At 46.1% G+C, this 26188-nt stretch overlaps 1 protein-coding gene across 2 annotated transcripts in view; it reads left to right on the top strand.

Moving 5' to 3' along the window:
* ADAM19 (ADAM metallopeptidase domain 19) overlaps positions 1-26188 on the top strand; it is a 69961-nt gene that overhangs the window by 3915 nt on the left and 39858 nt on the right. Inside the window, exons 2-4 of one of the 2 annotated variants that reach the window (XM_083181708.1) lie at positions 2572-2675; positions 5707-5777; positions 18988-19066. In XM_083181708.1, the coding sequence (XP_083037834.1) occupies positions 2572-2675; positions 5707-5777; positions 18988-19066 (254 nt within the window). Of the gene's footprint in view, positions 1-2568; positions 2676-5706; positions 5778-18987; positions 19067-26188 lie in introns of both variants that reach the window. The other variant, XM_083181707.1, reaches the window with a different exon arrangement.

Raw genomic sequence — 26188 nt, 5'->3', positions numbered from 1 at the left:
CGGGAGGGGGGCGCTACGGGGGGTTTCGTGAATCGCGGGAGGGGGGGTCGTGGGGGGTTGCGAATCGCAGGAAGGGGGGTGTGGGGGGTGCCGTGAATTGCGTGAGGGGGGCATGAATCGCGGTAGGTGGGGTCCCCGAATGTGTGAATTAGGGGGCGGTCGCAAATCGCGAGAAGGGCCGAGAGGGCATGCAAATCGCGGGAGGGGGGCGCTACGGGGGGTTCCGTGAATCGCGGGAGGGGGCGGCGCGAATTGCGGGAGGGGGGTCGCAAATCACAGTAGGGGGGGGGTGCCGTGAATCGCGGGAGGGGTCGCTGGGGTCCCGCGATTTGCGGGAGGGTCGCGGGGGTCCCGCGTTTCGCGGGAGGGGGTGGTCGCGGAGGTCCAGCGAATCGCGGGAGGGGGTGGTCGGATCTGGGACGGATATTAGACAGCACTTACATCGACAGCCATTACATCGACACCATTAGTTCGACAGCTCAATAGGTCGACATGGTTTAAGGTCGACATACCATTAGGTCGACATGTCATTATGTCGACAGCTCATTAGGTCGACAGCTCATTAGGTCGACAGTTCATTAGGTCGACATGTTTTGAGGTCGACACTGCCATTAGGTCGACAGAGTCTATGTCGACAGTCAAAAGGTCGACATGGGTTTTTTCACTGTTTTTTTTGGCCGAAATGTCGACACAGTCGACATGGACACAGTTTGAAGTGTACCGCAGCCGCTCGCTATGCTTCGGGCACGGTGCCTCGCTGCGCTCGGCACACTATTTTATTCTCCCACCACGCCCTAGTGGATAGTAGGGCATGAAATACCGCCTGTCGGCACATGTCGGCTCAATAAACAGTGAAAAAAACCATGTCGACCTTTTGACTGTCGACATAGACACTGTCGACCTAATGGCAGTGTCGACCTAAAAACATGTCGACCTAATGAGCTGTCGACCTAATGAGCTGTCGACATAATGACATGTCGACCTAATGGTATGTCAACCTAAAACCATGTCGACCTATTGAGCTGTCGAACTAATGGTGTCGATGTAATGGCTGTCGATGTAAGTGCTGTCTAACAATAGTCCGGATACCGGGGTGGTCGCGGGGGTCCCGCGAATCGCGGGAGGGGGGTCGCGGGGGTCCCGCGAATCGCGGGAGGGGGGGTTCGCGGGGGTCCCGTGAATCACGGGAGGGGGGGTCGCGGGGGTCCCGCAACTCGTGGGAGGGTGGAAAGCGGGGGTCCCGCGAATCGCGGGAGGGGGGGTGCGGGGTCCCGCGAATGGCGGGAGGGGGGTCACGCAAATCGCGGGAGGGGGGGTCGCGGGGGTCCCGCGAATCGCGGGAGGGGGGGTCGCGGGGGTCCCGCGAATCGCGGGAGGGGGGGTCGCGGGGGTCCCGCGAATCGCGGGAGGGGGGTCCCGCGATTCGCGGGAGGGGGGTCGCGGGGGTCCCGCGATTCGCGGGAGGGGGGGTCGCGGGGGGTCCCGCGAATCGTGGGAGGGGGGGTCGCGGGGGGGTCCCGCAAATCGCGGGAGGGGGGGTCGCGGGGGTCCCCGCGAATCGCGGGAGGGTGGTCGCGGGGGTCCTGGCAGAGGGTAGGGATGTGCAGGAGTAATGGTGAATGGTGGCTGTGGAGTAATGGTGGATGGTGGGCGTGTACTGTAGCCCTGGCTGGGCGGGGGGAGGTGATGTCAAGGGGGTGGAACGTCAGACACATGAAAGTGAAACTGTTCTACACAGGAACGTTCTCCACAGGGGTTGAGTGACAGATCTGGCTAAATATATAAGAGATGCTACTGCCTGTCACTCCTGTCATGTCTGATGAGGAGACCTGTGTTACACACTGCAAGCAGGATAGGTCACTGGGGCAGATGTAACAAGAGATAAATGCAAGGGTGTTAAAGAGAGATAAACATCCAGCCAATCACCTGCTAACTGCCATGCTACAGACTGTGTTTGAAAAAAGTCAGTAAGGAGCTGATTGGCTGGACATTTATCTCTCCTTATCACCCTTGCATTTATCTCTTGTTAAGGCTTAATACATCTGCCCCACTGTACTGTATGAACGATAAGTACAAGGGGGATCTCTCATTGTGGGCCTTGTTCTAGTTCGCTCTTTCTGACAAAATCCTTCTTAGATGGACAAAACCATGTGCAGTGCAGGGGGGTAGATGTAAAATGTGCAGAGAGAATTAGATTTGGGTAAATTATTTTGTTTCTGTGCAGGGTAAATACTAGCTGCTTTATTTTTACACTGCAATATAGATCTCACTTTGAAGTAAAACCCCACCAAAATCGAATTATCTCTGCACAAGTAACATCTGTACCACATGCAGTGCACATGATTTTGTCTATCTAAGAAGAATTTTGTTAAAAAGAGTGAACTAGAATAAGGCCCTAAATTACAAGAGGGACTGGAAGCTATTTTTTAGATCATTTTATTTAATTGTAACATTACAGATTCCCACTATCATGTACATGTGTGCCCCCTCATGAGTCCCTGAAGTGTTTGTGCCTGTAATCGCCTTCATTTTCCAGGAAATTCATTTTCACACCTTCTATATTTTAAGTAGAGGGAAATCAGCGCCCTCTTCTTGATCAGATCCGACCACATTCTGAAGTGATAGAGCCACGCTGGCTGACACCTCATCCTCTACAAAGTATAGTCACCAACAAGGTGAGTTGGACTAAAAGCTTGGTGTATGTAGCCATGAATGTACTCTGAGCCATAGACATGATATACCTATTATATGTACATTAAGGCAGATTTCCGACTTAGGGACTGATTCAGACCCGTTCATACTGGTCCGAATTCGGCCCTGTTTTTAATGGTGGGAGGTCTGCGCATGTGCGTTCGGCAGGGCGACGGGGGGTGCTGGCCTGTTCGCTAAGCTGCAAGTGTACGTAGCCTAGAGAACAGTTCTGAATTAGGCCCTTAAATTATAAGGCTTGTACATGTTTTCCTTTTACTGTTGTGTTCTTTTGTCTTCTGTGTTTTTCAATAAAGCTTGTTTTCTTGTCAAAACAGAGGACTCCGTTTCTTCCGCTATTTACCACAACTTTCCTGCCCAGAGAGGTTTTGCTGTGTCCCCCTCCCCTGCGGTGTCTTCTGTTCACTTGCCAGCAGCCTACCACTGGTGGCCAATGGGTTGCTGATTAATGTGCATAGTACTGCAGCCCAGGACTTGGCAAAGCCTGGGAGTCTTTGCTGAAGTGGAGGGAAGTGGCTGAAAGGTCGGTACTTGTTTCCTAGAACGGCCACAATCGTGAGTGATCGTGGCTCTTAATTAAGGGACACGATCCTCACGATGTGGCCGATTTTTTACAATTTTTTGACTTTGATTGACAGAAATCGGGTCAATCGGTCGGTCGCGACCAATTAAAATCGGCCGCGATGCGACCGACCGATTGACCCGATTTTTCCATAGACTTCAATGTTAAAAAATCTTTTAACATTGAAATCGGTTGGTCTTGTGCCATTATAATGGCACAAGATGAGATGGACTTGATTAAGTCCATCTCACATAGGGAAAAATGATAAAAAAGGTGAAATGGGCCAATATGACCCATTTCACATTTTTTATGTGCCCGCCATGACCCCACGATAGACGTGAACCCGAAGCGTGGCGAGCGCAGCGAGCCCGCGAGGGGCGGCGGTGCGCGTCCTCCGACCTTTTCATTCCCCTACTATCCACTAGGGCGTGGAGTGAGAATATAATAGTGTGGCGAGCGCAGCGAGCCACCGAGCCCGAAGCGTGGCGAGCGCAGCGAGCCCCGCGAGGGGACGCGTATACCTGTGAAGTGAGACGCGTCCCCTCGCGGGGCTCGCTGCGCTCGCCACGCTTCGGGCTCGGTGGCTCGCTGCGCTCGCCACACTATTATATTCTCACTCCACGCCCTAGTGGATAGTAGGGGAATGAAAAGGTCGGAGGACGCGCACCGCCGCCCCTCGCGGGCTCGCTGCGCTCGCCACGCTTCGGGTTCACGTCTATCGTGGGGTCTAGCACACTTATTAACATTTGGGGGGGCAATTTAAAGAAATCTGGTGTAAAAAAAAAAAAAATCGGGTGAAAAATCGGCAGATCGGATCGGTCGCATCGTATGCGACCAAATCGCATGCGATGCGACCGATCCGATTTTTTATCTTACGACCACAACGATCTAAATCGTTGTGGCCGTTCTAGGAAACAAGTACCGAAAGGTCTACTCTACAGTGTCTAGATAGACAGTCAACAGGTCAACTCCAAAAAGGTGGACATGAACTAGGTCGTCATTGACAAAATTTCGACACAAGTAAAATGTTGATATGACAATGGTTGACACATGAAAAGGTCGACATGTTTTTTTTCACAATTTTTATTCATATTTTTGGGGGACTTTTTCATACTTTACCATCCACGTGGACTACATACGGTAAAGTGTGCCCAGCGAGGTACCAGAGTCAACGAGAATCACCCCCTTTGTCTGTGTTGACCTATTGCATACTAGCCTTTTGTTGTCCACCTATTGACTGTCTACCTAGACGCAGTAGACCTTTTAATCCACACCCAAAGGCTTTGATTTGTCCCCATTGCAGCCAATAAAAGTTCTACCGCCGATACCATTTATAGATGGTGCAAGTGGTATAAAGATTACCAGCAGTAAACTAAACTCTCCTCATTTTTTATATCAGAATATTCTGTGTTTTGGATATGGGAATCTCAGCCTGTACAGACGCTGGCAGCCAAATTTAATACCCTCTGAGTTTGGTGGCCGTGCAGGATGCCGGTCCAACTCTGATGTTTTTTTAAAGGGGCAATCATTTGCAAGACATGGGTTTTGCCCCTTCAAATAAACCTCTGAGTTCAGCCAGGATCCCGCATGGTCGCCGAATTCTAAAGGGGCAGACACACGGGGTGATATGAGGGCTATTGTCAGATCGCTTAGAAATTAAGCAAGGATTGCTCCTTGTGTATGCCCCCGGTGACGGGTTATCGCCTGACTAGATCTTGACTGCATACAGTCAAAATCTCGTAATCAACAGTGTTCTCTCACCAGAGAGAATCTCGTAATCATCAGTGTTCTCTCACCAGAGAGAATATCGTAATCATCAGTGTTCTCTCACCAGAGAGAATATCGTAATAATCAGTGTTCTCTCACCAGAGAGAATATCGTAATCATCAGTGTTCTCTCACCAGAGAGAATATCGTAATCATCAGTGTTCTCTCACCAGAGAGAATATCGTAATCATCAGTGTTCTCTCACCAGAGAGAATATCGTAATCATCAGTGTTCTCTCACCAGAGAGAATATCGTAATCATCAGTGTTCTCTCACCAGAGAGAATCTCGTAATCATCAGTGTTCTCTCACCAGAGAGAATATCGTAATCATCAGTGTTCTCTCACCAGAGAGAATATCGTAATCATCAGTGTTCTCTCACCAGAGAGAATATCGTAATCATCAGTGTTCTCTCACCAGAGAACACTGGCCTGCACGAATCGCTTAAGCACGTCGCTCAGCACAGGCTCCCCCGTTGTGTGTACGAGGATTAAGGATATTACATTTGGCTGTTGGGGTCCTAAAGATTGGTCCTCCTTGTGTACATCCCATGCCAATGCATTACCACACTTATGTAGACAATAGGATATAGTCTATGTTAAATATGTCTGTGTATATTTTTATGTGTATGGGATTAGGGTTTATTTTGTGCAAATATTATTTTGTTTTAGTACCCAGCACATGTAGAAGTGATGGTAACAGCAGAAGGGAGAGAGCTAGTCCTATCTCTGCAAAGAAACAAGTGAGTATGTCTAATATTAGCAAGAAATACTGACCTGGGTTTATTTAAAATGGTCATGTAAAGTGGCCAGGTTATGCTGGGGTGTGTAATGCCCTTTGCCTACATACAGTGTAATGGAATTGTATTATGATGATGTAAAGTGGCCAAGTTATGTTGAGGGGTTCAGCGTTCTATGTTTCTATAGAGCGTATTGGAATTGTATTATGATCATAACAAGAGGTCTACTATTGTGTTGCATAATGTGTATAAGGGGTATATGGTGTGGTACACTACAATCAAGGCCACCCCCCCATTTGAGTGTCCACCCCCTTTTTAAGTGACCACACACCCTTTTCATGAGCGTGGCCCTTAATAATTTACTGGAGGTGTTCTGTGCCACCAGCTGAAATAATTGCCCACCCCTGTTCTAGAAAATAATATATAGAATTTGACTGGTTGCTATGGGCAACATCCCACCTTCAGTAGAACTCCTGTGTTAGTAAATTTACCCAATGGTGTAGGGTCTAGTGTTCTACAGGCCGGATTCAGAGATGTGTGCAAATGCATGTTCACAATACTAACAAATATATAGCAATAGGATACCCCCCTAAATGTATGTTTATAATGAACTATTAACTTTTAAGTACAATTATGTTATAAATTATTAAAGATTTCATTGAACATTAAAGAAAAACCAAGGCCAAGTGTTTTATATTAGGCATAGAACAAGATGTAGCAAACGGGTATATTGGTAAAACCTCAGAAAATGGCCATTTGTGGAGGTTAACCAAAAAAGGTCTGCCCCATAGAATGTTCTGTAGATGCAAGCTCCGAAAATGCTTCTGCCAGGTAATCAATGCATCTATATATGGAGTTACCAATAGAGGTCTATGGGCAGAAAGCCCATGTAGAGGAAACCAAAGACCCATGCCAGCAAGCTTCTGGTGTACCCCCTCCATAGAGGACCTGGATGAGGTCAGGCCTGCGCTCCTGGAGTGCTCCCAGAAACCATGCTGTGCACTAAATGGATGATTACAGAGAACCGTAAATTGAGTATGCAGTTAAAAGGTCCTCATACAGTATTGCGATTTGGCCTGTTTTCACACGGTTCTGACAGATCGGGCAGAGAAATCGGTTTAAATTACTTGTGTTTGACATCAGAATCAACCTGATGCTCTGTCCTGTGCGCATCGAGTCTGAGTCGGAGGTTGGACGTGCTGCACATAAATTGTATGTGCAGCATTGAGGTGCTTTTTAGCAGCTCCCCGGACGTCCTTTTTAGAGGCGATAAATGGCATGCGATATACCGCATATAAAAAAGGGGGGGAAGTTCAAAGGAAAACTGGTCTAACTTGTGCCTGAGCCAAGTAGGACCAGTGTATGGAGGCCTGAGCAGTGTCCACTTTACATCACACATTGTTCTTTACCTAAAAAGCTTTAATCGCATATTAACAGATCACAATGGGCCTGATCGCAGAACAAATTTGTTCTCAAAATGGGCAAAACCATGCTGCACTGCCGATGGGGTAGATGTAACGTGCAGTGAGAGTTAGATTTGGGTGAGTTATTTTGTTTCTGTGCAGGGTAAATACTGGCTGCTTTATTTTTACACTGCAATTTAGATTTCAGTTTGAACACATCCCACCCAAATCTATCTCTCTGCCCATGTTACATCTGCCCCACCTGCAGTGCAACATGGTTTTGCCCATTTTGAGAACAAATTTATCCTGCAATCAAGTCTTTATTAGGCCCAATGCCCTCAACATTGTGCTGGTCAGACCAGCAAGACACACATACTTCTACATGATAATGGTAATGCAGAGATGTGTTACATAGGTTTCCAATCATATGGTGAGCCACCAGATGTTATCATGTGGAGCATAGGACCACCAGAGCAGAAACACCTTGCCATGGTAGTTGGTTTCTTATGTAACTGAAATCTCATCTCTGTATTACTATCGTGTATGATGTCTGTCTGTTTTGCTGGTCCATTATGGTGTATTGGGGAGGTGAGATTTAGTTTTTTCTAATCGAGAATAACCCCTTCCTGCACCTATAACCCGATTTGAGCAACTACCATTCTGTGTATGACTCATACCTGTAAATTGCTGTTCTGGAGAAAATGCTAATAAGTTGATATGTTTTCAGTACATGGAAATTGTTATATATTTGTTAGTACTGTATTAGCAACATGTATTTTAGGGTAAGTTTCCCTATATTGTCATTGCTGTTTTTTACGGATATGGAAATAGTACAATCCTGAAAGCTTCCTGTCTGACATGATGGACGTGAGATAATGATCAGTCCTTTCTACCAAAGGATGCCTAGTTGAAAAGAACTCCCAGATCAATTTATTGAAAGCAACAAAAGGGCAATCGGTAGGAAAAGCATGAACAACACATTTGCCTCCAGCAGTTCCTTGGTGTCTCTTTCATTTTACAGTAAGGCTGACATCTGTGTTTCTGTGACTCATATTTATCTATGAAGACCAGATAACACTTCCTGCAGCTCTCATCCATTTGGCACACTGGACAGGATGAGTATCCATGGAGGATTCACAGTCCGGCCATTATAAACATGTCTGATTATATCTTCCATCCAACTGGACCCTAATCTCACTGTCCCTCTTTGTAACCACATTGTTTTATATAGTCTACTGTACGTATGGATCTGTGACTCACCAAGTTGCCTGTGTATACCTACACGTAATATGCCGGCATACACATGGTGACAGGGGCATGGTATATCATTGCTGTTGTAGATATGGAGAATTGGCGTTATGGCTGGGAGGACTGAGGTGTGTTTTGAGGACACAGACAGTTTGTTTGAATTATTTTGGTTTTGAGTATTCAGATGTGTTGTGATATGTGATTACAGTGATATAAATATAGTGTATTATTGTGTTTTATGCTAATTTGCATCTATAAGTTTTGCACAGAGCATATGTTTTATGGAATGGATTGCTGTTGTAAACCAAAACTGCAATAACGGAGTATCCTCATGTTTCAAAGTGGTGGGGGTTATTAAGCCACTTTTTTCAATTTATTCCAGCACCTGCTGCCTAAAGGTGCGTACACACGGATAGATTTGTCCAACGATTCAATCTCGTTAACGATTTCCTCTGAACCTCCTGCACAAACGATTTGGTGACAAATGATGAACGATTGAGCAAACGATTACACATGAAAGATTGATCTTTAACGATTTTGGAGGGAGAGGGAGCCAGTTAATTAGCCTTACCAAATCGTTCATCGTGCATACACATGAAACGATTGGTACACATCGTTAACGATTGGTCGCTGATCTTTCTGCATGCAGGAAAGATCAGCGACCTCTACTAACGACTGGCGGGTGCGCGCATCGCTGGCCATATCGTTCCTAAACACGGAACGATTTGAACGATTGGTCTTTTCGATCGATCGGGAACGCCCAGATCTTTTGCCAAATCTATCCGTGTATACCCACCTTTAGATGAAGACATTTATTTATTTATTTATTTATTAACAGTTTCTTATATATCTCAGCATATTCCCTTGCGCTTTACAAAAGGAGACAATGATACAACAAACAGGGTATTTACAGACAGTCAAAAGGTAAGAGGGCCCTGCTCTCAAGCTTACAATCTATAGGGAAATAGGCATTGTTACATAAGGATAGATACTGTATAATTGCATTAATTCCACCAGAATGCAAAGGTTCCTGGTGTGCTGTATGATACGGTGACCCTGCAGTTTGGCCATGGGTCAGGAGGATGGAAAATGTAAAAAAGAAAGAGAGTAGATATGTGTGGACTGTACAGTGGGGATGTGATTAGATAGGAACGGTATATGAAGGTTAAGTGGCTGGTTCTGGAATTTGATAAGCTTGCCTGAAGAGGTGAGTTTTCAGGGAACGCTTATAGGTTATAGGGCATTTCACAGAGTGGGTGCAGCCTGAAGAAAGTCCTGCAATCGGGAATGGGAGCGAGTAATGAGTGTGGATGAGAGACGCAGATCTTGTGAAGAGCGTAGAGGTTGGGTTGGAAGATATTTTGAGAAGAGATGTATGTTGGTGTAGTTTGGTTTATGGCTTTATGTGTAAGGAAACAAATTTTGTATTGAATACGGTAGAATACATGTAACCAATGAAGTGACACAGTAGCTTTGCAGACGATGAACGTCTGGCTAGGAAGATTAGCCTCGCAGCTGCATTCATGATGGACTGTAATGGTGAGAGTCTGTATTGGGGAAGGCCAATAAGGAGACTATTGCAAAAATCAATATGTGAGATGATGAGAGCATGGATTAGAGTATTTGCAGTGTCTTGTGTAAGGTAAGGGCGAATTTTGAATATGTTTTTAGGTGCATGTGTAATGATTTCGAGACAGATTAAATGTGGGGAACAAAGGAAAGTTCTGAGTCAAGGATAACACCTAGGCAGCGAGCTTGAAAGGTAGGAGTGATTGTCATATTCTCAACAGCGATAGAGATATCAAGTTGGTAACTACTATTTATTGATGGAAATATTTGAGGTGGTGAGATGACATCCAGGATGAAACAGCAGAACGGCATTCAGAGACACGGCTCAATACAATTGGGGACAGGTCTGGGGAGGATAGGTAGAGATAAGTATCATCCGCATACAGATGATACTGAAATCCAAAAGAGACGATTGCCAAGAGATGAGGTATAGATTGAGAAAAGCAGAGCACCTAAAACAAAACCCTGAGATACTCCAACTTAAAGAGGTAGTGAAGAGGAGGTAGAATCAGAGAAACGAACACTAAAGGAGCTGTTAGATAGGTAGGATGAGAATCAAGAAAGGGCTTTGTCTAAAGCTGGGTACACATATGTACAATCGTCGGGCCGTTCTTCCGTTCTGCGGACGAACGGCCGTTCGATTGTATATATATGTACGCAGTCCCGATCCCTTCGTTGCGATCGATAAACGGCCAAAAACGCTCTTGGCCGTCCACGGTCGGTCGGTCGCAGGTTCTTTGCTGCTTAATATTCTTCCGACAGGACGGCTCCATATCGAAAGAAAAGTGACATGTGTATGCACGTTCGATCGATATGCAGCCCGTTCCTGCGATCATTCCTCCCAAAAGCAGCACGCCCATGTGGGTGTTGACTAGCTGCGTCATCCCTCCATCAGCGCAGCATGTAAACAACAGGAAGTCTTCTCCCCCGTACTTTCCGCGCCATGCTGTTAAAGAATATTCGTTGTGTGTGCATTCCTTTTGAAATAAATAATCGTTGTGTGTGCATTCCTGACAGATATAGTTATAGAAGATAGATAGATAGATAGATAGATATGTGATGTTCATTGTTCTGCATAAACACTTAACATTTATTAAGAAATACTGACAAAAAATACTGTGAACACTTTGTTTATTTGAGGTAAAACGGTGGTCGGACCTGAACAGAGTGTCACATACAGGTGCTTGCCATGACATAAGAGCCACGTGAAGGTGTAGCAGGAACGCCCACCCACCCAAAAAACATCTAACACATTGGAACATGGTGGTGTATGTAGTGGAAAGCGGTCCCACGGCAGCAACGCATCACATGGGAACATCCCGGCCTGCTCACATGTGATGCATTGCTGCCGTGAGACTGCTTTCCACGACATACACCATTTTAAGGTGCATGCTGCTGGCCTCCAAATAACCAAGAAGGTGCAGCAAAAATGCACACACGAGCCTTCCTTCTCCTCAAGCTCATAATTAAATTGTTTGTAAAAAGGGCCAAATGCACCGATAGACAAACGTACGTACGTATATCCTGTACAGCTAGCAATGATCTGAATAGTCACGGCTCTATTCACTGTACTACACGAACGATTCTTTGTTCTGTGATCACGCCTGGTTTTGGTATGCTCTTTTAATCCAGCCCATTATGATAATGTTGTGTGCATTTTTATCGTGCGAATAGCCAGATCGGGAGAGTGTGTACGCGTGGTACAATCTTTTTCTTGCGATTGTTTGGACGGGAGTACATCGGACGTCGCAAGTAAAATTGTACATATGTGTACGCGCAGATCGGTCGTATGTTTTGGACGGTCGAACGTGTATTCGGTCGATCGAACGGTCGCAAGAAAAATGAAATTGTACATATGTGTACCCAGCTTAAGACCTAGGGATTGTAGTGTTTGTATGAGAAGTGCGTGGTCAAAAGCAGCAGAGAGATCTAGAATAATTAGTAGCGAATAGTGGATTTTAGACTTAGCAGTGACCAGATCATTCACAACTTTAGGCAGTGCTGTCTCTTTAATGTGTTGGGAATGAAAGTTTGACTGAAGCTGGTCCAACAAGTTGTGCGAGTTAAGAAAATGTGTGAGGCCAGTGTAGGCAAGTATTTCAAGTAGTTTGGAGGTGCATGGAAGTTGAGAGATGGGGCTGTAGTTTGAGAGAGAGCTTGGGTTAGAATTCTGTTTTTTTTTTCAGAATGGGAGTAATAACTGCATGTTTGAACAATGAAGGAAAGACAACAGTAGAGAAAGAGAGGTTACAGATTTTGGTTAAGGTTGGAATGAGCACAGGAGACAGAGATTTACTTATTTGTGAGGGTATAGGGTCAAGAGGAGAGTAGTAGAGTGGGAGGAAGAGAAAAGTGCAGATACTTCATCTTCATTCATGGGGTCAAATGAAGTAAATGTATCAGAGGGCTCAGGTAGGGAATTGAGCAGATCACCAACTGAGTCAGAGCATACCAATTCATCTCTGATCTTGTCAATCTTATCCCTAAAGTAGGAAGCAAGATCTTGTGCATAGATAGTGGCTGGTGGCTTGGGTGATGGAGGGTTGAGAAGTGATTTAAATGTATTAAAAAGACGTGTTGGGTTAGAAGCTTGAGCAGAAATGAGAGTTTGGAAATATGTTTGTTTGGCAGTTTCCAGGGCATAACCATGGGACTGGTAGAAAGTCTTATAAGTGAGGAAATCCTCTGGACTGCGAGATTTACCTTTTCTGTACGGTCACATGATTGATGTAAGCCAATGATGTTAGTGTATGGAATGCGCAACTGTGCTTCCTCCATCAAAGGATGGCCATCTCTGTGGTGCTGGTGAATGAAATGCTTAGCATTGTCCCCATTCGGTAAGACTCGGAGTTCATGTGATCAGACATTGCATAAAATCATTTTAAATCATTGGTATGCTGTGCTTGCTACAGGACACCACCTGATTCACCTGTCAGTCTGTATGTCCTTGTCTGATGTGGGTGATGAGGTCATTGCTGTGACATCACACTGTCTGCACTAACCCTGCTCACGGTCTCATTGTCTGATAGATCCTGCAGTCAAAGCATTAAAGCTCTCAGCTTCAATATTCCCCTCTGACATCCCTCATGCTTTTAGCTTAATTAAACCTATATGCTAAGACTCCTTCCCCCTCCCGGGCGGTGGGCACTGACAGATAGGATGAAGGAGGGTTGGGGGAAGGGGGGGGGGGGGGGGGTTACACTCTTTTAATGACATTATCTATCAGAAGCTTCCGAGAGAATAACATCTGGAAGGAGGGAAGTAAGAAAGTGAACAAAAAAAATACAGCGAGTAAGCAAAACAGAATAAAGAACTGATTATTCAACAATCTCAGAACTTATGATAGGTTTAATTATATTCAAATGATGTCATGTACTGGGCTATGGAACATCTGGCCTCATTACATGCTATGATTGTATTAGAATGCTTCTGTATGGTTTATGGAAGACTTATTTTATGGTGGCTCTCTTCTTTAAAATGTTAATGTCATGGAGAAGTTTTAATGCGCCCAATTCTTTATGATCATGCAATAGGCAGAACACCTTAACCCTTTGAGCGCCAAGTGAATTTGGCAAAATAGGCATGAAAATTGCCTAAAGATCCATACACACTGGGCGATTATGCATGTATGGACAGCGACATCAGCGTAGGGAGGATTGCTTTGCACAGCGCAGTGCGATGATGATGATGCGGGAGTGAGCAGCAGCGCTCAGCGCTCATCTCAGGGCCATACACACTGGGCGGTTTTGAGCTGAAAGCCGCTCAAACTTGCTGTTTTGAGCGGCTTTCAGCTCAAAGTCACCCAGTGTGTATGGGCCTTCACAAACCTTTTTATTCATCATGATGACCTGAAATGTTTACCTTTTTCTATAGGAAATATAGGGTGAGATTTAATAGGATAAGAGATTCAGAAAGAGAGATTTGATAAGAAATCTCCAGTTTTTTTAAAGCGGCAATCATTTACACTGCAAAACCAGTTTGATTTTGAAGTGTAGATGATTGCTGCTGTAAAAAAACTGAAAATTTTCTCACCAAATCTCTCACGTTCTGAATCTCTCATTCTATTAAATCTCACCCATAATCTTCTTTTTTTTACACAACATAGCGGTGTAACCACCATCAATGCTTTTATTGATTCATATGAACAGGATCCGCAGCCGCTGATTGGCTGAGAGTGCTCTATCTCAGCCAATCACCGCCTGCTGCGGTGCTGGACACAGTCACACTGATCACCGCTGCGGTGCTGTGGACACTGATCACCGCTGCACACTGACAGCCTGCCCCACTGTTTTACCACTGGCACTGCTTTTTCACCGGCACCCCCACCGGCCACTCATTTGAGAGCTGTCTCCGCCCGCCCCCACTGCTCCGCACCGCCCTGCAGCTCCCCCTTTTTTTGTTTTTCTTACATGTGATAAATCGCATGTGATTTATCACATGTAAAAAATGGCACATCAAGTCCTCAATTGTATGTGAGCCTCCCGGGGAGCTGCCGGGTGGCTCGGTGGTGAATTGGGTCCGACTTGTCCTAATGTATGGAGGCCTTAAGATTGTGCTGGATCCAATCAGCTATATCCAATACATTTATACAAATGGGGACTACTGAAACCCCACACACACCCCTCAGATGCAATCTGAGCTATGGAAGACTCACCTCCTCCTATTTGGTCATAGTCATGATGCCTCCGCAAACAAGGTCTCTCCTTGCAAAGATAGGTCAAACTTCAAAACTTTGATAGGTCAGAAAAAAAAAGGGGTCAAACTGAGCCACGTGTGGCTGCTGAGAAACACACTTTCCCATCACAGCCTGGTTCATACAGAACCACAGCCGGCCACCCACGTGACCACAAAACAATCTGAAAAGGCCAGGAGTCCTTTAGGAAAAATACCCTAACCCAAATGATTGAGATGTACAACAGAAGGCCTGTAGAGCAGGGAACACAGGGGCAGATTTATTAAGCTTGGCGAAGTGATAAATTGGCTAGTACTTTATCACCGGCCAATCAGCTCCTACCTGTCATTTTTTAAACCAAGCCTGTAACTACACAGTTGAGAGCTGATTGGCCGGTGATAAAGTACCAGCCACATTATCACTTCACCAAGCTTAATAAATCTGCCCCACAGTGTTTTATGAAGTAAGCACCTGACTAGAATGAAATGGGGAAATCCCTTCACTCCCCTACTTAAGGACAATAATCATCATTGGTTATTGCATGGAGAGCCAACCCCACAATTTATCCCAACATGCATCTTATGTTGTCTGTGTGAACAAAACACCAAATGTATTGATAACAGATTCTGGTTCTGTTGAGAGACAGAGAGAGCACAGCTATTGTACTTGGCACTGTTACTAAGCAAGTCTGTGAGCTTCAGATCAATGTCTTCGGGGCATATGTATTCGGGTCAATGTCTAATTTTTTTTTAAGCAACAATCATTTACAAGGCAAAGAAAAGAAAAAAGCGTCTGAAACGAGCCAGCTTCATGCAATCCGGACCCAATGACATATGCCCCATATCTTCTTCTGTGAAGAGTTTTGACCTCTATTTTTTGTGTTTAGTCACATGACAAGGTGACCTAACAAATCATAGTTGGAGTGCAATCAGTAGGACAATGCCAACCATCCCCCTAATAAGATTTATTACAGTAACTGATACCTCTGTGGAGCTGAATCATCCTTTAACCGATTCACCTTGAAAGAGTTTATGGTACTTGTTTCCTAGAACGGCCACAATCGTGAGTGATCGTGGCTCTTAATTAAGGGACACGATCCTCACGATTTGGCCGATTTTTTAAAATTTTTTCACTTTGATTGACAGAAATCGGGTCGATCGGTCGGTCGCGACCAATTAAAATCGGCCGCGATGCGACCGACCGATTGACCCGATTTTTCCATAGACTTCAATGTTAAAAAAAATTTTAACATTGAAATCGGGAGGATCGCGTCGGTCTTGTGCCATTATAATGGCACAAGATGAGATGGACTTGATTAAGTCCATCTCACATAGGGTAAAATGATAAAAAAGGTGAAATGGCCAAATATGACCCATTTCACATTTTTTATGTGCCCGCCATGACCCCACGATAGACGTCAACCCGAAGCGTGGCGAGCGCAGCGAGCCCGCGAGGGGCGGCGGTACGCGTCCTCCGACCTTTTCATTCCCCTACTATCCACTAGGGCGTGGAGTGAGAATAGAATAGTGTGGCGAGCGCAGCGAGCCACCGAGCCCGAAGCGTGGCGAGCGCAGCGAGCCCCGCGAGGGGACGCGTATACCTGTGAAGTTAAACGCGTCCCCTCGCGGGGCTCGCTGCGCTCGCCACGCTTCGGGCTCGGTGGCTCGCTGCGCTCGCCACACTATTCTATTCTCACTCCACGCCCTAGTGGATAGTAGGGGAATGAAAAGGTCGGAGGACGCGCACCGCCGCCCCTCGCGGGCTCGCTGCGCTCGCCACGCTTCGGGTTGACGTCTATCGTGGGGTCTAGCCCACTTAGTAACATTTGGGGGGGCAATTTAAAATAATCAGGTGAAAAAAAAAAAAAATCGGGTGAAAAATCGGTCGATCGGATCGGTCGCATCGTATGCGACCAAATCGCATGCGATGCGATCGATCCGATTTTTTATCTTACGACCACAACGATCTAAATCGTTGTGGCCGTTCTAGGAAACAAGTACCGAGTTTATAAATCAGTTCCTTCTAAACATGGGCTTCTGCCATTTGTGAAACTGATTATTGTTTACTTGTTATAAATAAGTATTGTGCTTACATGTGCTAAGACCAAGTATAACATTTCTACCAATCTTTATGCAATTGTACATATTTATATTTAGTCTGCTAGAACATGTTTCCATTACATTTAAAATATTTGATATCATGCATCCACATATTGCTCAATTTCCGGCATACATCTGTGGGTTGATTGCCAGTGATGGTGTTCCAATCCGCCAATCGGCAATCTGATCAGCAATTTGTCTGGGGAATTGCAAAATCCAGCATGGTAAAAATCTCTGATTCATTATTTTTGGGTTGGAATCGTTGAGTTGAGAACTTACAACATGTTGGCTTTTGCAGATGACGTGTTAAATGTATTAGGGCCAGATGTATTAAGCTTCAAGAAGTGATAAAATGGAGAGTGATAAACAGACATCCAATCAGCTCCTACCTGTCATGTGACAGGCTGGGTTTGAAAAATGACAGGTAGGAGCTGATTGGCTGGTTGTTTATCACTTTTTGAAGCTTGATTCATCTGGCCCTTAATGTTTAATGCATTGGGTTGACCATTGAAGACCGACAGTGATTAGGTCGACGCCTGAAATAAGTCGACATGGCTGACAGGTGGTATTTCATACTCTACCATCCACTACGGCATGATGGGAGAATAAAATAGCATGCCCGAAGCATGGCGAGTGCAGTGGTACACTTTTGACGGTGTCCATGTCGACATTCGGCACAAAACAACACGTGTTGACCTAATGCTTGTGTCAACCTTCCAACCCTGTCTACATTAGCCGTGTCGACCTATTTCAGATGTTGATCTAATCCCTCTCGACCTTCAGTGGTCGACCCAATGCATATCGACCTAAATAGGGTCAACCCAAAAAACAAATACCCAGTGAAATGGTGCATATTTACGTGGTGAAATACATATTTAGCAGGTTTTTCCGTTAAATCCATCTTAAAAGGGTCTACACAACTGGTCAATAAACTATATGTGGGCATGTCTAGTATCAAGCTAACACGGGGCCTTATTCTAGTTCACTCTTTCTGACAAAATCCTTCTTAGATGGATAAAACCATGTGCACTGCAGGGGGGGCAGATGTAAAATGTGCAGAGAAAATTAGATTTGGGTGAGTTATTTTGTTTCTGTGCAGGGTAAATACTGGCTGCTTTATTTTTACACTGCAATATAGATCTCACTTTGACGTAAAACCCCAACCACATCTAACTCTCTCTGCACAAGTAACATCTGCCCCACCTGCAGTGCACATGGTTTTGTCCATCTAAGAAGGATCTTGTCAGAAAGAGTGAACTAGAATAATGCCCATAGTGTGCCATGTGGCGATAATAGGGATGGCATCATTATTTCAGTAAAATGGACTCCTAACAATTCCCTGAGCTCTGCGTGGATCAGGAAGAGGATTACAGCAATAACCTCCTATAGGCGGCTTTATTAGTGGGCTCTGCATATGTAAGCAAGATTGGACCCCCATAGGTTTCAGGCAGCAGCGCATCGCTTCCTGGGCTACCGTCATTCTGAGATGGTGGTAGCCCATTGTAGCCTATGGGCTACGCACTGCTGTCGGGGCAGTGCGGTTAGCGGCGGGTCAGCACTGGATGTGCATGTGCAGACCCCCCTGGCGCCCGGCTCAGCTCATTGCAGGGACAGGCTCCTTTCAGAGTCCTGTCCCAGCATGCATTTTACAATGCGATCCTAGGCAGTAATATCCCACCCAGATCGCATTGTAAATACAATCCATGATAAATGTGCCCCTTTATACCTCTGGTCTGAATAATATCACCAGATTCTGGTGAAATTGCAAGATGAATATCACTCCAGACCAGCAAATGCTGATTCCCCTGTTTATATCTACAAAGTTATGGTGTGTACACACTGTTCAAGTACCGTGCAATGCGATCAGATCGCATCGGGATCACATCGCACGGCATGCATGCGATCTGCATACAATTTTGATCGCAAGGGTTAAAAACCCATGTGATTTGCATGCGATCCATTTTGACTATATAGTCAAAATCTCATGCACATTGTACGCGTGTGTACACACCAGTAGACATTAATGTTTGCATATGCAGTATATATATATGTATGGGCCCTCCTACCGCTATGTCATTTTGTTACCACCCAGTTTGTTTTATTACTGTTTCCACTTGTAAAGTGCAACCAAATATGCTGCGCTATGTAAGAAACTGTAAATAAATAATATACCATAATGTTTCTATATGGATTAACCTTCTGTTTTTATGCTTGCTTTGCAGACAACTTATACACATGAATTATACAGAGACTCATTACAGCCCCAGTGACATTCCTATTGTTCGGACCCCCAATATGACGGTATGAGCTGGTGAATAATGGTGGTCATATTGGATACATTTATAACAGTATCACTGTTTGATTGTGCCGCAACATTCTGCAGCAGCGTACACTGGGGAGATAGAGCATGTGGCTGTTTGTGGTGTATGATGCCTGCATTGTGTGCTGTGGTGGTGTATGAGGTCTGCATTGTGTGCTGTGGTGGTGTATGATGCATGCATTGTGTGCTGTGGTGGTGTATGATGCCTGCATTGTGTGCTGTGGTGGTGTATGATGTATGCATTGTGTGCTGTGGTGGTGTATGATGTCTGCATTGTGTGCTGTGGTGGTGTATGATGTCTGCATTGTGTGCTGTGGTGGTGTATGATGTATGCATTGTGTGCTGTGGTGGTGTATGATGCCTGCATTGTGTGCTGTGGTGGCGTATGATGTCTGCATTGTGTGCTGTGGTGGCGTATGATGCCTGCATTGTGTGCTGTGGTGGTGTATGATGTCTGCATTGTGTGCTGTGGTGGTGTATGATGCCTGCATTGTGTGCTGTGGTGGTGTATGATGTCTGCATTGTGTGCTGTGGTGGTGTATGATGTCTGCATTGTGTGCTGTGGTGGTGTATGATGTATGCATTGTGTGCTGTGGTGGCGTATGATGCCTGCATTGTGTGCTGTGGTGGCGTATGATGTCTGCATTGTGTGCTGTGGTGGTGTATGATGCCTGCATTGTGTGCTGTGGTGGTGTATGATGTCTGCATTGTGTGCTGTGGTGGTGTATGATGTCTGCATTGTGTGCTGTGGTGGTGTATGATGCCTGCATTGTGTGCTGTGGTGGTGTATGATGCCTGCATTGTGTGCTGTGGTGGTGTATGATGCCTGCGTTGTGTGCTGTGGTGGTGTATGATGTCTGCGTTGTGTGCTGTGGTGGTGTGTGATGCCTGCATTGTGTGCTGTGGTGGTGTACGATGTCTGCATTGTGTGCTGTGGTGGTGTATGATGTCTGCGTTGTGTGCTGTGGTGGTGTATGATGTCTGCGTTGTGTGCTGTGGTGGTGTATGATGCCTGCATTGTGTGCTGTGGTGGTGTATGATGCCTGCATTGTGTGCTGTGGTGGTGTATGATGCCTGCGTTGTGTGCTGTGGTTTTGTGTGATGTCTGCATTGTGTGCTGTGGTTTTGTGTGATGCCTGCATTGTGTGCTGTGGTGGTGTGTGATGTCTGCATTGTGTGCTGTGGTGGTGGTGTATGATGTCTGCATTGTGTGCTGTGGTGGTGTATGATGCCTGCATTGTGTGCTGTGGTGGTGTATGATGTCTGCATTGTGTGCTGTGGTGGTGTATGATGTCTGCATTGTGTGCTGTGGTGGTGTATGATGCCTGCATTGTGTGCTGTGGTGGTGTATGATGTCTGCATTGTGTGCTGTGGTGGTGTATGATGTCTGCATTGTGTGCTGTGGTGGTGTATGATGCCTGCATTGTGTGCTGTGGTGGTGTATGATGCCTGCGTTGTGTGCTGTGGTGGTGTATGATGTCTGCGTTGTGTGCTGTGGTGGTGTATGATGTCAGCGTTGTGTGCTGTGGTGGTGTATGATGCCTGCATTGTGTGCTGTGGTGGTGTATGATGCCTGCGTTGTGTGCTGTGGTGGTGTATGATGCCTGCGTTGTGTGCTGTGGTGGTGTATGATGCCTGCGTTGTGTGCTGTGGTGGTGTATGATGCCTGCGTTGTGTGCTGTGGTGGTGTATGATGCCTGCGTTGTGTGCTGTGGTGGTGTATGATGCCTGCGTTGTGTGCTGTGGTGGTGTATGATGTCTGCGTTGTGTGCTGTGGTGGTGTATGATGCATGCATTGTGTGCTGTGGTGGTGTATGATGCCTGCATTGTGTGCTGTGGTGGTGTATGATGTATGCATTGTGTGCTGTGGTGGTGTATGATGTCTGCATTGTGTGCTGTGGTGGTGTATGATGTATGCATTGTGTGCTGTGGTGGTGTATGATGCCTGCATTGTGTGCTGTGGTGGCGTATGATGTCTGCATTGTGTGCTGTGGTGGTGTATGATGCCTGCATTGTGTGCTGTGGTGGTGTATGATGTCTGCATTGTGTGCTGTGGTGGTGTATGATGCCTGCATTGTGTGCTGTGGTGGTGTATGATGTCTGCATTGTGTGCTGTGGTGGTGTATGATGTCTGCATTGTGTGCTGTGGTGGTGTATGATGTATGCATTGTGTGCTGTGGTGGCGTATGATGCCTGCATTGTGTGCTGTGGTGGCGTATGATGTCTGCATTGTGTGCTGTGGTGGTGTATGATGCCTGCATTGTGTGCTGTGGTGGTGTATGATGTCTGCATTGTGTGCTGTGGTGGTGTATGATGCCTGCATTGTGTGCTGTGGTGGTGTATGATGTCTGCGTTGTGTGCTGTGGTGGTGTATGATGCCTGCATTGTGTGCTGTGGTGGTGTATGATGTCTGCGTTGTGTGCTGTGGTGGTGTGTGATGTCTGCGTTGTGTGCTGTGGTGGTGTGTGATGTCTGCGTTGTGTGCTGTGGTGGTGTGTGATGTCTGCGTTGTGTGCTGTGGTGGTGTGTGATGTCTGCATTGTGTGCTGTGGTGGTGTGTGATGTCTGCGTTGTGTGCTGTGGTGGTGTGTGATGTCTGCGTTGTGTGCTGTGGTGGTGTGTGATGTCTGCATTGTGTGCTGTGGTGGTGTATGATGTCTGCATTGTGTGCTGTGGTGGTGTATGATGTATGCATTGTGTGCTGTGGTGGTGTATGATGCCTGCATTGTGTGCTGTGGTGGCGTATGATGTCTGCATTGTGTGCTGTGGTGGTGTATGATGTCTGCATTGTGTGCTGTGGTGGTGTATGATGTCTGCATTGTGTGCTGTGGTGGTAAAGGGATAAGGTCCCTGGGTCACCAAGCATTAGGTCTAAAAGCAATAGGTCCACACATCTAGGTCGACATGGGTTAGGTCGACCAGGTCATTAGGTCAAAAGGGTCATAAGGTCGACATGGGGAAGGTCGACATGGACTTTTTGACTGGTTTTTAATATCTGACATGTGCCGACAGGCGGTGTTTCATGCCCTACCATGCACTAGGGTGTGGTAGGAGAATAAAATAGCGTGCCGAGCATAGCTGTGCTACGTTTCAGTGTCCATGTCGACATGTGGGTAAAAAAACTGTAAAAAAACCCATGTCGACCTTTCCCATGTTGACCTTATGACCCTGTCGACCTAACCCATGTCCTTCAGTCATGTCGACCTTCGGTCATATCAGCCTTAATGCATGTCGACCTAGTGGTGTCGACCGAATGCCTGTAGACCTAATGCTTGTCTGTTGAATGATTCCATTGCGGTGTAAATACACAGTGGAAATACAAATCCCTGCTAGTAGGGCACATGAGGGTACGAGGCGCGACTAGCAGTAACCATGCCTTGAACCAGAACTAGCCGACATTTGTAAAGGTCTCATGATGATTACACAGATAATTCCTGAATATCACTAATAATGATATTCACTAATACCCCTTTTCCACTAGCCTAAATATCCTGGGTTTTTGCACGGGAGCGCGCAAAACCCGGGATTTTAGGCAGGTTGAAACGCTCCCTGGGAGAAATAACCCAGGTCGTGAGACCCGGCATTTCTACCCATGTAGCGACCAGGGTTGAACATGGGTTCAACCTGGGTCACTGTGTAGTGTAAACGCGTAACCAGGGTCAATGCGACCCGGGTCCCGTTCACTACAGTGCAAAAGCCGGCTTTGGGAGATGCTCTCTTCTCCCAGCGCCTCCCCGAACCCACCTCCCAATAACATCACCCGCCCGGCATTATGCCAGGTGGGGACTCTAGTGTGAATGGGTTTGCAAACCGGGTTGCGCCCAGGCTGTAGCCGGGTACAAAATCCTGGGTGTGACCCGGCTTGCAGATGGAAAAGGGGTATAAGAGAATCCACTTACTGTACAGCTGATGAAAAGATTTGTTTATATGATGGCATAATACCATGTATATAGTCTATGGAACACACAGCAAGATTACATATGATACAGGTGATCAGACAAGACCTTTATTCACCGGTTTACAACTTTGCAGTAATAGATATCTATAATCTGCAGATGACATCATTCTATAGAGACAGTAGAAAGATAAGGCTCTCCTCACATATCAGATTGCTAGGAGGATGGATGGTGTGCTAGGGAAGAGACCTGATAGAACGTGGAAGGAGAACCCTTGTAGCCAGTAGTGGTGGTAGATGATGGGAGAGAAGAATAGGCAGCAGTCATTGGTCAAGTGGGGGGGGTGTCAACATTTCAACATTTGATTGCAGATATAGGGAGATGGGGGGGTGATTGAGAATTAAGGTGATCAAGAAGCTGGAGAGGCTTTGTTCTGTATGAATTTAATTGTCTATAACTAGGCAATTAAATCACCTGTGCTCCGGTGATCGTATATTGGAGCTTTTCTAACCCCTGCCGCTCCCCCAGGCTCTAGCCGCCAGCCGCCTCACATTTTGCAGCAGTGATGTAGGCGGCAGGCTCAGGGGGACTCGGGAGCACTCAGGCGCCCAAGTCCTCCCGAGCCATCGCAAAACATCCCGAGCCTGCCGCCTGTGTGATGATTGACAGGCAGCTGGGGCAGCTCCGACGTACTAACGCCAGAGCGAGGGGGGGGGGGGTGTCTCCTAATGATCTGTGGTAGGTTTTGCTGGGGCAGGACAAACCTGCCCTGGTAGGTTTGTCCTGCCCCAGCAAAAGCCACCACTCACAGGGTTAACTCCCGAAAATGGGTATTTTAGGGGATTGAGCCACAGACATGCAATGATCAATGGGCCCCTAAGTGAACTTTAGACACCCCCCTTAGTGGTGTATTCAATGCTGCTGATGAGCTGTGACAGTGAGCAGCGCTGCCTGCTCGCTGTCACAGCTCGCAGGGTCAGTATTCAACTGACCCCCTGCATACACCGATTCCCCCTCTGCATATACAGCCGCTAAAACAATGAGACTCAGGGCTAAATGCAGCGAGCTCCCTGACCGCGAGGATTCCCCGGAACGTTGAACAGGGTGAACGGCCGGCGTGGGGGTTAAACAGTGAGGATCACTTGTTTTCTGCGATCCCCGCCGTTTAATCCTTGGTGTCAATTATGGGCGCATCATAGAGCCACTGGGTTAACGCTGATAAATATGGCAGCCTGAGAGATGTGACTGGTTCTGTGATCACAGAATGGCTGCCTGCGAGTGCGGCAAAGGTATGGCAGTCCTCTCCTGTCATAGTAATACCCCTGTTTACTTCTCAGCACGCTATCTGTTCACCCTGGGTGACCTAAAATATCCTGCTCTGTAAGCTATTATTTGTGCATTTTGTATAATTCATCAGCACCAGCTCTGCTTCTGGTGTACATCACACTATGTCAGACTGTCAGCTGGCTGACAGGACGTCCTGTATAATCGTGTATTTGTTCTATCCATACTGCTTGCTTTGTATATTTTCTGCTCCTGCTGCTGCTGCTCCATTTCCTACCTCAGATAAACTCTCGTTCCATTTTTGGTTTGACCTGTAATCCCTTTCTCTGTTTACTGACACACTTCTGTGATGCCTGAGGCCGAACGATATAGGGAAGTAGGTCAAGAGTGAAAAGTCATTGCTCTGTGGTGTGTTTGGACCGGCGCTTGCAGTGGGATTCCATATTTATTTATAGAATGCGCACATAATAGCCATCATATGATAGACAAAGAGGGTTAGAGGAGGACAGACGCAGAGACAGCCAGACACTTGGCCACATATACAGATGTACTCTGTCTGCGAATGCTCATTACAAACAGTATTACATTTGCCATGGAAGGGAAACATTAGTAGTCTTATTATTAAGTTTCTGTACTGCAGTGTGGTCAGGTCACCAAGTCAGATTTATTATGTGAGTGTTTTATTTTTATCTGCAAAAGAGGGATGATTACAGGCTAAAATAAAAATGTTCACTGTAAAACTGGACAAACCGACAACTAGATCTGCCACATAGGCCTCATAGCTACAGCCTTTCAGATAAATGGTTGTTCTGGTCTCTCAATGGCTCAATTATGGGCCCCACACATAGGGGGTTATTCTGGTTCACTCCTTCTGGCAAATTCCTTCTTAAATGGACAAAACCATGTGCACTGCAGGGGAGCAGATGTAAAATGTGCAAAGAGATTTAGATTTGGGTGAGTTATTTTGTTTCTGTGCAGGGAAAATACTGACTGCTTTATTTTTGCACTGCAATATAGATCTCACTTTGAAGTAAAACACCACCCAAATCTAACTCTCTCTGCACATGTTACATCTACCCCACCTGCAGTGCACATGGTTTTGTCCATTTTGAGAAGGAATTTGCCAGAAGGAGTGAACCAGAATAACCCCCATATACAATTTGGGCATGACCTCCTAGCATTTTGGAGGTCCCAGGTAAAAAGTGAGCAGGTACACTCCAGCAAAGGCAGGTTTCCAAATTGGACATACCTGTCACTTATTAAGAGAAACAGCTTGGTTACTTGGGGGAAAATGAAGGTTGTTGCCACTGTACCCATTACCCACACGTATACAGGTTTTGCTCATAAAATGACTGAATATTCCAGCCTACCTAATCTATAGTTCATCTCCGGGTATTATACATGTTTATGTACATCAAAAGTCATTTTTCATTAATTATGGTCACCATTTTTCATTTAAACAATACATTTTTGCATAGCTGTTTTGTGCAATCACTACAGGTTGGATTGGTAAAATCTCTACTGAGGACAATGATCTCTATGGCAATTATAGGACAAATTCCGTAACACCCCCATACACACCGCCACAATAACCCAAGTCATGGTCGGGTTAACCTAGGTCACACCTTGATGTGAAAGGATCCCTGAAAAATACCTGGGTTTGGTGACACAGAATCCAACCTTGATAGCAAACACTGGAATGAGTGTGGCCTGCATTGTCCGACCCACTTCCTGTTTACAGCATTGGAAGAGCAAGATCCTCGGTGCTTGGAGATGATGGCCTCTAAATGAGCCGGAGGAACCGTTCTGATACTCAGAAGGTCCATGTCTGTTTGTGTCAGAGTCTTAATCCAAATTCTGTCGGTTGCAACATTGACATATTTCCGCACTGGCGGCTGCGTACAAATTTGCGGTTGCATTAGC

Source organism: Crinia signifera, chromosome 4 (assembly GCF_055691185.1).
Source record: "Crinia signifera chromosome 4, ASM5569118v1, whole genome shotgun sequence".
NCBI lineage: Eukaryota > Metazoa > Chordata > Amphibia > Anura > Myobatrachidae > Crinia > Crinia signifera.
This window is presented reverse-complemented; position numbering and strand designations above follow the sequence as displayed.